Here is a 13,258-nt window from a genome sequence, read left to right as displayed (position 1 = left end):
AATTTTCAAGAATGGATCACAGAAAACAGTTTCCTTATTTTTTTTAATTAAAAAAAAACTTTATACAGTGTATTTTGATCATGTTTTTTTCTCTTCCCCCTATACCTTCCAGATCCTCCCCACTTCCCTAACTCACCCAACTCTATGTTCTTTTTCTTTCTCTCTCTCAAAAAACAAAACAAGAAAAAGGAAGAAAAAAAACAAGAAACACAAACTTCTCAAAACCACAAAAACAAAAATCCAAACACGCAAAAGTCTAGTAAGACAAAAAAAAAAGTCATAAATAATGTAAACTAAAACAAAAGCTGACAAATTATCAAGTTCATTTTGTGTTAGCCAGCTACTCCTGGATTTGAGGCCTACCCTGAAGTGTGGTTAATTTACCTAATGAGACAGATTTTTCACTTTGACAATGGGTATCAATTGCAGATAGCTTCTTGGTAGGACCCTGTGTCCACTGTAACCTGAATCTTAAACGGCCTTATTAATTAAAAAAAAAAGCAAAAACAAAAACTCAGTGCCAGCTATTGGGGTAAATTCTGAAAGATCAAAGAGACAGAACAAGCCACAGCTAATCTCACCTCACCAACTTCTCAGCCCATCCTGTTTCCTCAAACTGGCCTCAAACTGGAAGCCTCTGAATCCTCATCCAAATGGATCTTAGCTGAACTACTGCTAAAAAGCCTAAAAGCTGAAAAGCCTCTAGTTCCTGGTTCTCACACCTTACATGGCTTTCTGCTTCCTGCCATCACTTCCTAGGATTAAAGGCATGTGTCTTTCCCAAGCAAGACATGAGATCTCAAGTGCTGAGGTTAAAGGTGTGTGTCACCATGCTTGGCTGTTTCTAGTGTGGCCTTGAACTCACAGAGATCTGGATGGATCTCTGCCTCCGGAATGCTAGGATTAAAGGCATGTGCTACCACTGCCTGACCTCTATGTTTAATATAGTGGCTGTTCAGTTCTCTGACCCCCTGATAAGTTTATCGGGGTGCACAATATATCAACCACACTTTCCCTTTTTTTGTTTAAAATAAAGAAGTTATAACTAATATAAGAAAAAGTATATACAATATATACAGTCAAGAATTACATGAATAATGTCTAGTCCATTAACATTTGACAGATTCAGACAAAAAACTCCATTATATACATTAACAATGTCCAGTCCATTAACATTTGACAAACTCAGACAAAAAATTTCATTACCTATCTTATTTAAGATAAGTAGTTCCTTTTAAAAAGTAGATTTAGTAATCTACCTTTTATCTTAATATATCCATATTCTCTCTTTTTTCTGAGTAGATTAAAAATCTACCTTTTATCCTATCATTCCACTTTCCCCTCTCACTGCTGGGACACTGTTTGGCTTGAACTGTGCTTGTCTTGTGCATGCCACCACAGGTGCTCTGAGTTCATATGTGCACCAGTCCTGTTAGGTCTGGAAGATTTCATTGGACTCTTCCATTACTTCTGGCTCTTTAAAAACCTTTCCATGTCCTCTTTTGCATAGATCCTTCAGCCTTGGGTAGATGGGTTTGATGAAAACATCCCATTTAGGACTGAGTGCTCCAGAGTCTTCCTGCATATTGTTCAGTTGTAGGTCTCTGTTAACTCTCATCTACTGCAAGAAGATGTTTCTCTAATGATGATTAAGTAAGGCTCTGATCTATGGGTATAGCAGTATGTCATTAGGAGTCATTTTATTGCTATTCCTTTAGCAAAATGATGCTGATAGGTTTTCCTCTAGGCCTGTGACCTATCTAGTCTCAGGTTTTTGGCCATATTAGCAGTGCCAGGTATGGGTTACATCTCATGGACTGGGCTTTAAATCCAATCAGAAAGTGGTTGGTTACTCCAATAATATATGTGCCAATATTGCACCACTCTGTCTTGCAGCCAGGTCACTGTTGTAGGTCACAGGGTTTGTAGCTGGGTGATATTGATAATTACCTTTCTCCTTTGATAACCTGCAGAATACCTTCCAGCACCATGAATGCTAGTCAGTAGAGGTAAAGCTTATAGTTAGGCGCTAGCTTGTTGTCTCCTTGTTCATTGATATAAGTAAGTGTTGTCTTCAGCAATAAAGCCTTACCATCAGGTTACCAACAGTCTTGGCAATAACCTATGAGGTTTGGGGGTTTCTGTGGGGCCCTTTTGGCCAACAACTCAACAAGAGGCAACCCATTCCTGGTACTGGAGGCTTTACTGATAGCATAAGATGTCTAGTTGGGGCATTGTCTCCCTTATTTGGTGACTCATACATGCATGTATTTTAAGAAGCTTTTATAGTAATAGGATTCCATATGGTTTTTCAGTGGTCTCTGTTGTTAGTTATCTTCACCAATTTCCCTTCTTTACCCTTCTCTCCCATCCCCTTCCCTATTTAACCTTTCTGTTCTACTTTCCCCCCTTGTCCCTCCATAACACTGTATTCTATTTCCTCTTCTTTGAGACCCTCTCCTCCCTATTAGTCCCTTACTAGGTACCTAACCTCTGTGGTTTTTTGGATTGTAGCACATATATTGAAAGCTTAAAAGTTAATATAGACATGTAAGAGAAAATATACAATATTTGTCTTTTTCAGTTTGGGTTACCTCACTTAGGATGATTTTTTTTATAGCTCCATCCATTGGTCTGCAGATTTCACAATTAAATTTTTCTTAATAACTGAATAAAATCCATTGTATAAATGTACTACATTTTCATTATTCATTCATCAGTTGAAGGACATCTAAGCTATTTCTGCTTTCTGGATATTATGAATAGAGCAGTAATGAACATGGATGAGCAAGTATCTCTGTAGTGGGATATAGAGTCCTTTGGGTATGTGCTCAAGAGTGGTATAGCTGGATTTTGAGGTAGATTGATTCCCAGCTTCCAGAGGAACTGCCACACTGATTTCCATAGTGGCTATATCAGTTTGTACTTACACCAGCAGTGAATATGTGTTTCTTTCCCCCACACCCATACACATTTTTACCTATTTTCATTGGTGCAGGGAACAAATCCCTATAGCTCTTAAACATGATAAGCAAACACTTTACCTTTTAGCCATACCCTGAGCCCTACAGTTTACTTACTAATACCAGTTTATTTTAAAGGATACAACTTGGGAACAGCTAAATGGAAGAGATGCAAAGGAGAGATGGGAGCACTGAGCTTCCATGCTCTTTATGTCTCACCTCTGCGCCACTTTCATGTGCTAACCACCCGTGGATGCTCACCAGATTCACTGTCTATGATAATGAAATGACTGAACATGGGACCCTTAAGACAGCTTCAAGTTGGGCTGATCATCAGAAAGACCGAGTGACTGAGGGCTGAAATTCCAGCCCCAAAGATTAGGGATTGTAAAATGAATTTTGAACTCTATAAAAACGTTAAACAGTCCCTGATCAAACCATCCTAAGGCTGTATGGGGGTCCCATGTTCAGTCACCTCTTTATAGACTTTGGTGTGATTAGAATTGGACTCTTTAATAGGAATGAGGACACTCCTATCATTCAGGAGATCCCAGAGTTTTAAGGGCTTTGTCACAGGAAATGGAGATAAAGGCCATTTTGCAATCTATTGTACTGGAGGTCATTTCATTATGTGCAAGCATGCATAAGAATTCTAGAAGAGGAATTCTTGTACTAGAAGCCACTGCCACTGCCACTGATTCTTTTGATCAGTTTTCCTAGGCAGATATTATATCAATTTATTCATGTCACAGATGAGTATAATGACTGTGGTGCAAATTTGTGATGTGTTTTAAATAAGATTCCTTCCTGTTCTACTATTCAAAACATGCTTGAGAAGATAAGTTGTAACAGTACATGTTTGTTATAAAGATCATGGAGTAGAAATTCTGGTGTGTGCAGACTTCTGTAGCAATTATGGAAGAGTTTAGTAATGATAGTTAAGTTGTTGCCATTTATCCACATTTCCTGCAGCTCAATAATTGTGCTGACTTTGTTATAATCTCTGATCCTTAAAACAGTTTCACAAGATAGTCAGAATTTATAATTCAATTTAGTTTTATTTTTATAGTCCCACCTGGCCTGGTGAGACTTACACTCACACACACTATCTGTCTGTCTATCTACCTACCTACCTACCTAAATTTTTTCCCCAAATACACAAATTGTGTGATACATTTCTTGTTTTGTGTACTTTTTTTTTGTAATACTAAAAGAAGTCATTTAAAATTTGGATCCTTTTAACTTCTTTTTCTGTCCCAATTTGCAGACAGTTCAACCTACGAATGAAGAGGGACACTTCCCTTTTTAGTGATGAATTTAAAGTAGAAACATCAAATAAAGTACTTGATTATGATACCTCTCATATTTACACTGGACATATTTATGGTAAGTTGGACTTTTATCTGACATTTGATTTTTTTCTACAAAAGGGAGTATATATTATAAATATAGGCAGATATTTCAGAAAAGGTTGCGTAAATCCTGAGGAGAGGGAAGAAAGTGGCAGAGAAAGAATGTCTTGTCATTTGACTCTAGAGTGTCAAGAATTTTAGAAGAGTCTCAGATCCTTAAGAATCAACGTTGCCAATCTGTTGGCCAGGGACCTTTTCCCTAGAGATCTAAAAAAGACTGAGAAAGCAGTCCACTGGCTCTCTGGTCCCTTGTTCAACTTTGTACCTTGGGATGAATTCTGGACAGGAGTCATGCACTGAGGAGAAAGGGAAGAAGAGATTGGCATCTGATTCCAGGTGGCTGTCACTGCAGTACTTAATCACAAGATAGTCTGGGGCACTCTGTCTCCTGAGAAACCCATACTGTCCTTTCCCTAAGTACTTCTATTCTTAATGCCCCTTGCTCTAATAAACACTGTTAAAACTTATTTTAATGGATTTCCAACTTTGTTAAAACAAAACCAAAGGAAACCCAAGATGGCCCTGACTGTCAGTGTACATCCTTCCTACCCAGCCCTCCGTAGACTGGCCTACCAGTGCATCAGAGGCGCAAGCCCTAGAAGAGATGAGAGCTCTCTGCAGAGTCACCTGTCATGCCTGCCTGGGAGCCCGATATTCCCATGCCCAAGGCATGTAGGGAATTTTGTGGGGTTTTTAAATTTAATTAATTGGTTTAGTTAAATTGATGAATTTTTTTCTGCTTCCAAAACAAAACCTGAGGAGGTAGAGCAAATTATCAAGGGCAATGGTCTTTGAAAATGAAGTCATCTATGAACCCACTTTACATGATGTTTAATAGTGAATTATGTGATGTGCCGCTTCTGAAATCCATAACACTTTGACTCTTGGTGCTCCCAAGTGTTAAGAGTTTCCAATTGCTTTGGCCTCGAAAGAAAGAGAGAGAGAGGGTGGGGGGGAGGAAGGAAGGAAGAAAGAAAAGGAAAGGAAAGGAAAGAAAAAAAAATTAGAAAAACCTAAAAGGAAACTGGCAGTAGAGATCATTTTAGCCCGAAACAATCTAACAAAGTCACCTAAGAAAAATTTCCCAGGCCCTTCCTTCCTAAAATCCATGTGTTTTTCTTGACACTTGCAACAAATAGCTCTTACCAGTTTAAAAAGTTGCTAGGAGGCACAGGCACATACTTAGCCCAACAGGAAGTTCATCTGGCAGCAAAGTGGGACAGACAGGGAGGTCATAAAGAGGCTAACATAATTCAGTCTGCTAGGCTATTATAACTCTACATTAATAATTAATAAAGACAGTCCTCAGTTATTAAGTCAGAGTGGTCAAAAATTTCCTCCAGTAAATGAGATTTTTTTTTTTTGCTCAAAATCATAACATTTTGAAAAATTAAATGCTTAAAGAAGAGCTTTTAATTTTTTATTATACTAGATAAATGAGGCATTTTTATATTTAACTTACCTATAAACTAACCCAAGTTACTAAATTTTATGGTTTTTTTTTTTTCAGTTTTTTTAATTGTAGCCAGAGGAAAGTATTTTCTGGCTGTTTTTAGTGTTCTCTTCTTTTCTTCATCGCTTGTCTTACTGGGCAAACTCTGCCCTTTTTGGTAGGTGATGGTCATAAAGAGTAAAAATATAAGTAAGTTTGTAGAGAAAGATGGGGTGGACTTGATGGCACACACCTGTGATTCTGGTACTCTGGAAGCATAGGCAAGATGAGCATGAGTCCAGGACCAGCCAGGTCTACATAGGAAGACATTCTCAAACAAAACAAAACAAAACAAAACAAAAACAAAATATAGATCTTATTTTCAGTTTGTGATTAATTGAAAATCAACTAATGTTAATCTGTAACTTAGAAATTGTGAGAGACTGGGTCTTGGGTATTTCACATGGGTGGAGTATATACTTAGCATGCACTCAAAACTAAAGAAAAGCCTGTGAGTTGAGTCCAGTCTTGTCTTCCATTTCTCTCTCTCCATTCTCCACTGCCTTTCCGCTTCCTCCTCCTCCCCTGTCCTTTCTTTCCCTCACTTCCCTCCCCCCTCCTGTCTTCCCCTCCCCCCTTCCTTTTTCTGCCCTTCCCTCTTCTCTACTTTCCTCTCCTCTCTCTTTCCTTTCAGCTGTCTTCCCTTCCTTCCTTTTCTCTCCCTCCTCTCCTTGTAAGCCTGGGATTGAGCCCAGGGAAATTTTTTTTTAGTGAGAGATGAATTTTTAAACAATAAAATTTTGGGTTTTGTTATTGAAGACAAAAGTCTTATGAATAGTGTTCAGGCTGATTTCAAGTTCTGTCCTAGTCTCATGCCCAGCTTTGATCAACTTAACTTTAAATCTCCTCTTTAAAGGCATGAGCCTGCAGTCTCAGCTACTTGGGAGGTTGAAGTAGGGGAGGCTGAGGCCAAGCTGAGCAGCATCACCAAGATGCTATCTCTAAACGAAACCAGAATGACTGGTGGTGCTGTAGACATGGCTCAGAGGTAGAATGCTTGCCTAGCACGTGGAAGCTCATGGACTGAGAACCCTCAGAGCAAACAAAGTGCAGCAAAGCAAAACTCTATGCCTCTATGTCATTTAATTTTTGTGCTTAGATTTTGTGACTATATGTAAATAGAACTAAAAATACTCCCCTTTTTTTGCTGTTATTTCTCTCATTAGAGAATAGTGAGGTAGTATTACAAATCTGTCCAATGCCTTTTTTTTTTCTTCTTCCTTGAGACAGGGTTTCTCTGTGTAGTTTTGTGCCTTTCCTGGAACTTACTCTAGCCCAGGCTGGCCTTGAACTCACAGAGATCCGCCTGCCTCTGCCTCCTGAATGCTGCGTTTAAAGATGTGCACCACCACTGCCCAGCTCCAATACCTTTTTTGTTTTTAATTTAAAGACAAAAATGTGACTCATCTTCCAGGCTGGCTTAATTCTCAGTATGCAGTTCATTGTCATCTTGAAATTGCAGTTTCCTCTTGCCTCAGGTTCCTGAGCACTGGTAGTATAGTCATGAGATACTACATCTGGCTTTTTTGTCCAGACAAATGTAAGATCTATAGGAGGCAATGAGGCCAAAAAACTGTAGTGTCAAGGTGGAAAGGACCTTTTCACTTGTGGTAAATTAGCAAGAGTTTCAAAAGGTACTTTGAGTATCTTTATTATGGAAATACATAGTTTATTAGAGGATCTGTAAAAAGTTTGCTTTTTAAAAGTGTAAGTTAATATAATGATTATTGAATTACCACTATCTGCATGTCAGGCACTGTGCTAGATGCTAGGCATGTGACTGTCGATATGACAGATGTTTCATTTTCATTGTTGTGTAAGTCATTGTCTATCTGTTTTAATTAAACACTGATTGCTATTTATACCTCAAATTTTATGTGAAAATTAATTTCCCAGTACATTTGTACTCAGGATATTTATAAAACAAACAAACATAGGAATGGCTTTTTTTTTTTTGAAGGAGAATGTGCAAGTTAAAATTTCAAGAATTTGTTGCTTTCATCAATAGGTGAAGAAGGAAGCTTTAGTCATGGGTCTGTCATTGATGGAAGATTTGAAGGTTTCATCCAGACTCGTGGTGGCACATTTTATATTGAGCCAGCAGAGAGATATATTAAAGACCGAATCCTGCCGTTTCACTCTGTTATTTATCATGAAGATGATATAAGTAAGTACTCACGTTTTATATCAGGTCGTCTTTGCAAAGGCATAGGAATCCTTCTAACTATATGGAGACAAGTGTAGCCTGGGCTGTTTTGCTTCCTAAGCTTATTCAGCTTAAACAACCAGAGTTTAATAAGTAAAGTCTCCATTTAGTAAATAATAGGTCTGTATGATATAGCAGTTGTCAACACAGGCCAGTCATACTCTGTTGGTATAAAACAACCGATTCTGTTTGAACTGTGAGTCAACCATATCCACTTGAACTGGAAATCTAAGTTCTGGTATCAGCCAGTCTGTTTAATTACAATGTCTTATGTCTGTGGCTTGCTGAAAGGACAACAATGTTGTATCTTTTTATATCAATTTCTGTATGAATATATGTGTAATGTTACAGGATTTTTCTAATTTCTAAATCCACTGAGTACTTCTTTGTAGAATCTTAAAACAGTGACTTGACCACAGCTTGGTAAGACTCCAGGCTTACTATGGATTTTTTGGGATAATTCTTTTTCTGTGTTTAAGGATAGAAAATTCATTTAGACTTTATGTTTTAATTCTGTCATTATCTGTGTTTCTGTGGTTATCTAGTCATGAGAATGTGACATTAAAATAACACAAAAACATATTCCTGTAGTTTCTATGCATCTTGAATACTTTTCTTTTTAATTGTAGCTAGGCTAGTTTCTCTAGTTCTGCCTGTTTTCCTGACTTGGCAGCTTCCTCCTGGTTTCATTTTCTTTTCTACAGATAGGAATTTCTTACTGGTATTTCATTCTCATGCTTAGTAATATACTAGCAAATGTGAACTATTTTGCTTTTTTGCTCCATTAGCTCTGACAGTTTCTGTACTTTCATGGACCCAACTGCTTGTTGATTCTGATGGTGAACTACTGTGGGAGAATAGCCCAAGTTTACTTAGGGATGTGTTTATAACTGTTGTTGCTTGCTATCTCTTGGATTTATTAAGGCTGTCTGCTTGTGGTTTTAGTCATCCTTATTTGATGATATCTTTCCACTTCACCTCCTGGTATTTCAAGCCCTTATTATTTTTCTTTTGGCTGCCAAGCTACAGTCCTCCTCCTTAAGTAGGAATGTGGATTCCTTTGCTTTCCTTTCTGCTGACAGAATTTTCCTTCACTGGGCTTGTGTTTTTCCTTGAAATTTTCTGACTAATTTGCTCTTCTTGCAGTTTTATCTCCACTGTTACAATATACCATTCTACAAATACAGGTTTTTGCTTTAATGTTCAAGTAACACGTATCTGTGAAGTAGACCTTGATAAATTCCTAATAAAATGTTGAAATCTGTTCCCTAGCAAGTGTCTTCAGACTCAAGCTAGGCTTTCTGGAAAAGGAAAGAGTAATTAGACAGGTTACTGTTTCTCCCTGTGTTGCTGTGACTGTTTTGCTGCATGTGCATCACTCTTGCTGTTAGCGTCTTTGCTGTGGTTCTGTGCTGCTTATGACTCCTGGGATGTCTTCTCCCTCCTGTTTTTCCCTCCTGTGAATCTCTGGGTATACATATGTTCTATGTTTTTCTTTACATTCATATTTACCCCTTGTTAGGTCTCATCATAACTTCCAAGTATCGTAAGTTTATGTCAGCATTTCTTAGTAGACACCAGTAGTGGTATTAAGATGCAAAGGTAGTTATGTTTAAGATGATTTTGCTTAAAACTGCTTTGTTAAGTGGAAATGTACTGTTGTCAAGAACATATAGGAAGCAAAAGTTTATAAAAATGTTTCGTTAGAATAAAACAAATAGGTTGTGTTATAACATTTTCATACAGTGTATTTTAAACTTTATTCATATTAAAAATAGGGATGTTGGGACAAGAGAGATGGTTTAGTGGATAAAAGTGATTGCAGCACAAGTGTGAAGACTGTCCCATTTCCCACATAAAAGCCAGACAGGTGTAACAACAGCATTTGGGAAGTAGAGATGGGGTCCCCAAAACAAGCAGGCTAGCTAGACGATCCAGAATTGGCGAGCCCAAGGTTCACCAAGAGACTTTGACTCATAAATAAAGTGGAGAGCAATCAGGGAGACACCCAGTATTCAGTGTTGGCTTTGACATACACCTGCACACATGTGCAACCCCTCCCCCTTAACATGTGTATCACACACAGTGTAAAAACCACCTCTAGCAAGCATGCCAAACAAAAGTAGGGGGTTGGACTTACTTGTCTTGCAAACTGTAGTTTACCCACTCCTGTTCTAGGGGGTGGACAATAAGTTTATTTTTAATTGACCGTTTAAACTCTGGGTGTTGGTGATCCTAAAAGAAGCAGCATTAGTAAGAAGGGTAGTTGTTGTTTAATGTTGCTTGGCACTGTATAAAATTCTTCGTGTGTGTTAATTACTTCATCCTGTGAGGTATAGGCAAACATATTATTCCTACTTTATAGGTGAGGAAAGAAAGACTTGGAATATTATGTGACTTGGGGACACCATCTTCTGTGCCATGTGCCCATGGGAAGAAACTGTAAATCCTCATTACCTTTCACAACTAGGATTTCTGGGGCTTTTCTGAAATCTGCACGCCTTCCCAAAATTACACATTTTCATCTATTGCTATGTTAGACCAAATTCTGTCCTTGGGTTTTTCTTTTCTTTTTAACTAATGAATAGAAAGGGTATGTTCTTTAATTATTATTTATTATTATTTCACATACTTATCTTAGTGCCAATAATTTATTTTCACAACTGAAGTGTTATATGACTATTTATATACTGTGGATATGTATAAGTGAACTTCTATAAAGGTTCTGATCAGAATTTAGCTATACTTTCTAAATACTGTTTTTGGACCTCTTGGCATAAATGTGTAAAGCCATGTGGAAAATAATGTTGTTGTTCTGGAGAAAATTAGGTGATGCTTTTTCAGCAGAAGCACTGAGCAGCCTCTCCAGGTGCTTTGATACACACCTGGATGTGATGCTGCTCACGACATACAGGTGCCAGCATAGAGGTCATATATGCTCAGTTCTTTATTGTAGCAGTAAAAACACTCTCTCCTAGGATTAAAGTTGTGACAAGGTACAAATGCCACTTTGTTCTCTGCCTGCTAGCACAGTTTATTTTGAAGAAACAACAAAACCACTGTCTAGTAAACTCTAATAGTAATTTTGATATGTGTAGATCTTAGGAATGCCTGACTATCTGCCCTTGAAGCCTTCCATGTACTCTGAGGAAAAGGTCTAAGTCACTTTTTCCTGCTATACTTTCATAAAAATACTTAAACTCTGAATTAAAAAAGAACCTTTTAATTAAACATAGAAAACTATGAGAATATGTTTGGTTTATTCTTTTCATTTAGATTTATTGTTTATTATTTATTTTCCTATGTATGGAAAATTGCCTTTGTCTCCTAGGAATGTAGGTGTGTCCCGCTCTTAGCATGTGTTAGCTATAGCTGTATATGTTTCTCCTTTTTCTTGTCTTTCAGTCAGAAGGCACATAATTTCATGAACTTAAAAATTAAGGTTACTTAAAACTTTGTTTTACTATTTCAAGATGGAGACTTCATTCATGTAGAAACCTTACTTGTGGAGGCTTCAGTGTGTCCCTTTTAATACCTTTAAACTATCAATTAGAAGCTGGATGTAGTGACACATCATGCCTGTCATCTCCGCAGATGCTAGATGGAGGCAGGAGAATCAGAATTCAAAGTCATCTTCTGCTATGTAGCAAGTTCAAGACCAGCCCAGGCTACATGAAAACATGTTTCAAACAACAAGCAAACAATCTGGAAAGCAAGTAAACAAAAATTAGTTAATTCCATATATATTTTTTTAAAATTGTTGGCATAACTGAGTTTCGTTGGTTACTAAAGCTTTCCAGCTCTTTTGTGTCAGCGTGAGATGGTGGTATCACTGGGAGAAAGAATTGAATTGGGGATTAGTAGCATTGTTGATATTTTATGGTGTTAGATTATAATGTCACTTTTATAACATGAAATTTTGAAGATTGCCTTTAAAGTATTCTAGCCACACTTAGGGCCAGTGTGGAGTTTGGAAATCTATTTACATATATTAAGTTGTGGCAAGCTAAGACAGACAAGTGATGGGAAATAATGATGTCTGAACTTTGTATGCAAGGGTACTAGTTATCTCTATACTATACAATTTAATATATAGCTTTTCTTTTGTATTGGTTTTAAATACTGAATGTAGGCACAATAAAAATATTTGGAGCAAATATAAAAATTTAGAGATTTTTTAACTTTCAAAATATTTTATGCTTTCAGATAAATATATGTAATCATAGGCAAGTGTGATGGTTAGTGTTAGTTGTCAACTTGGGTTAGATAGATAGAGGTGCTTTCTTGTTGTGTGTATCCCCTCCCCCAATTCACCTCTGGGAAATATAAATTTCTCAAACCATTTTACAGGTGGAAAAATTGAGAAAGCCAGGAAAAATGGCAGTTATTTTAAAAACGGTAACTAATTAGAAATCTAATTTACTTAAAAATTAGATCAAAAGAAAACAGGTGTATGAGGAACATATGTAATACCAACACATAGGTGATTTAAGTTATAAAGATTCCAAGTTTGAATTCAGCCTGTGTTTCATTGGGAGTTCTGGCCAGCTTGGGCAACAGAACCACACCCTGTCTCAAAAAAAATAAACAATAAAAACAACAAACAAAACTACAACACACAAACAAAACTTACATTAAAAAAGACTTATGCAGTCAGAAACTATACAAGTAGAACTCATTGAGAAAATTTTAGATCAAGAACTTTTCTGATTTGTTACCATCTATGTCTGTATATATTTTTATCTTTAATTATAAAATAAGGTATAGCTGCAGTGAACTATAATACATCATTTCAGAAGCATAAGATGATTTAAAACCCTCGAAGATCTCTTAGAAAACAACTTTAGGAAGTGACATTAGAAATTTTTTTCACAATAGTGTTTTACAGTATTTATTTTGCAAAAAGATTAAATTAGTGGACATGATGGCTTGCATTCAGGAGCTGAGGCAGGAGGATTGTGAATTTGAGGCCAGACTGAACTACATGAGTCCCAGGTCAGCCAGGGCTGTTACACAAAAGAAATCCTGTTTCAAAAAACCAATGAGACTCTGCCTTGAATAAATAAACATCAACAAAAAGAACAGAAATTAATTTATTGTACAATCTAGATATTATAGTTGGGTGTAATATCAAGTGTAGTTTTTAGTACAGTGTGGTGAAATGTTTGTGCATATTTGATTTGTT

At 37.0% G+C, this 13,258-nt stretch overlaps 1 protein-coding gene across 1 annotated transcript in view; it reads left to right on the top strand.

Moving 5' to 3' along the window:
- Adam10 (ADAM metallopeptidase domain 10) overlaps positions 1-13,258 on the top strand; it is a 109,637-nt gene that overhangs the window by 41,043 nt on the left and 55,336 nt on the right. Inside the window, exons 3-4 of the mRNA XM_028865669.1 lie at positions 4,231-4,349; positions 7,876-8,034. Coding sequence (XP_028721502.1) covers positions 4,231-4,349; positions 7,876-8,034 — 278 coding nt within the window. The remainder of the gene's footprint in view (positions 1-4,230; positions 4,350-7,875; positions 8,035-13,258) is intronic.

Source organism: Peromyscus leucopus, chromosome 7, assembly GCF_004664715.2.
Source record: "Peromyscus leucopus breed LL Stock chromosome 7, UCI_PerLeu_2.1, whole genome shotgun sequence".
Taxonomy (NCBI): Eukaryota; Metazoa; Chordata; class Mammalia; order Rodentia; family Cricetidae; genus Peromyscus; species Peromyscus leucopus.
Note: the sequence above shows the minus strand (reverse complement) of the source record. Positions and strands in the feature narration are given on the sequence as shown.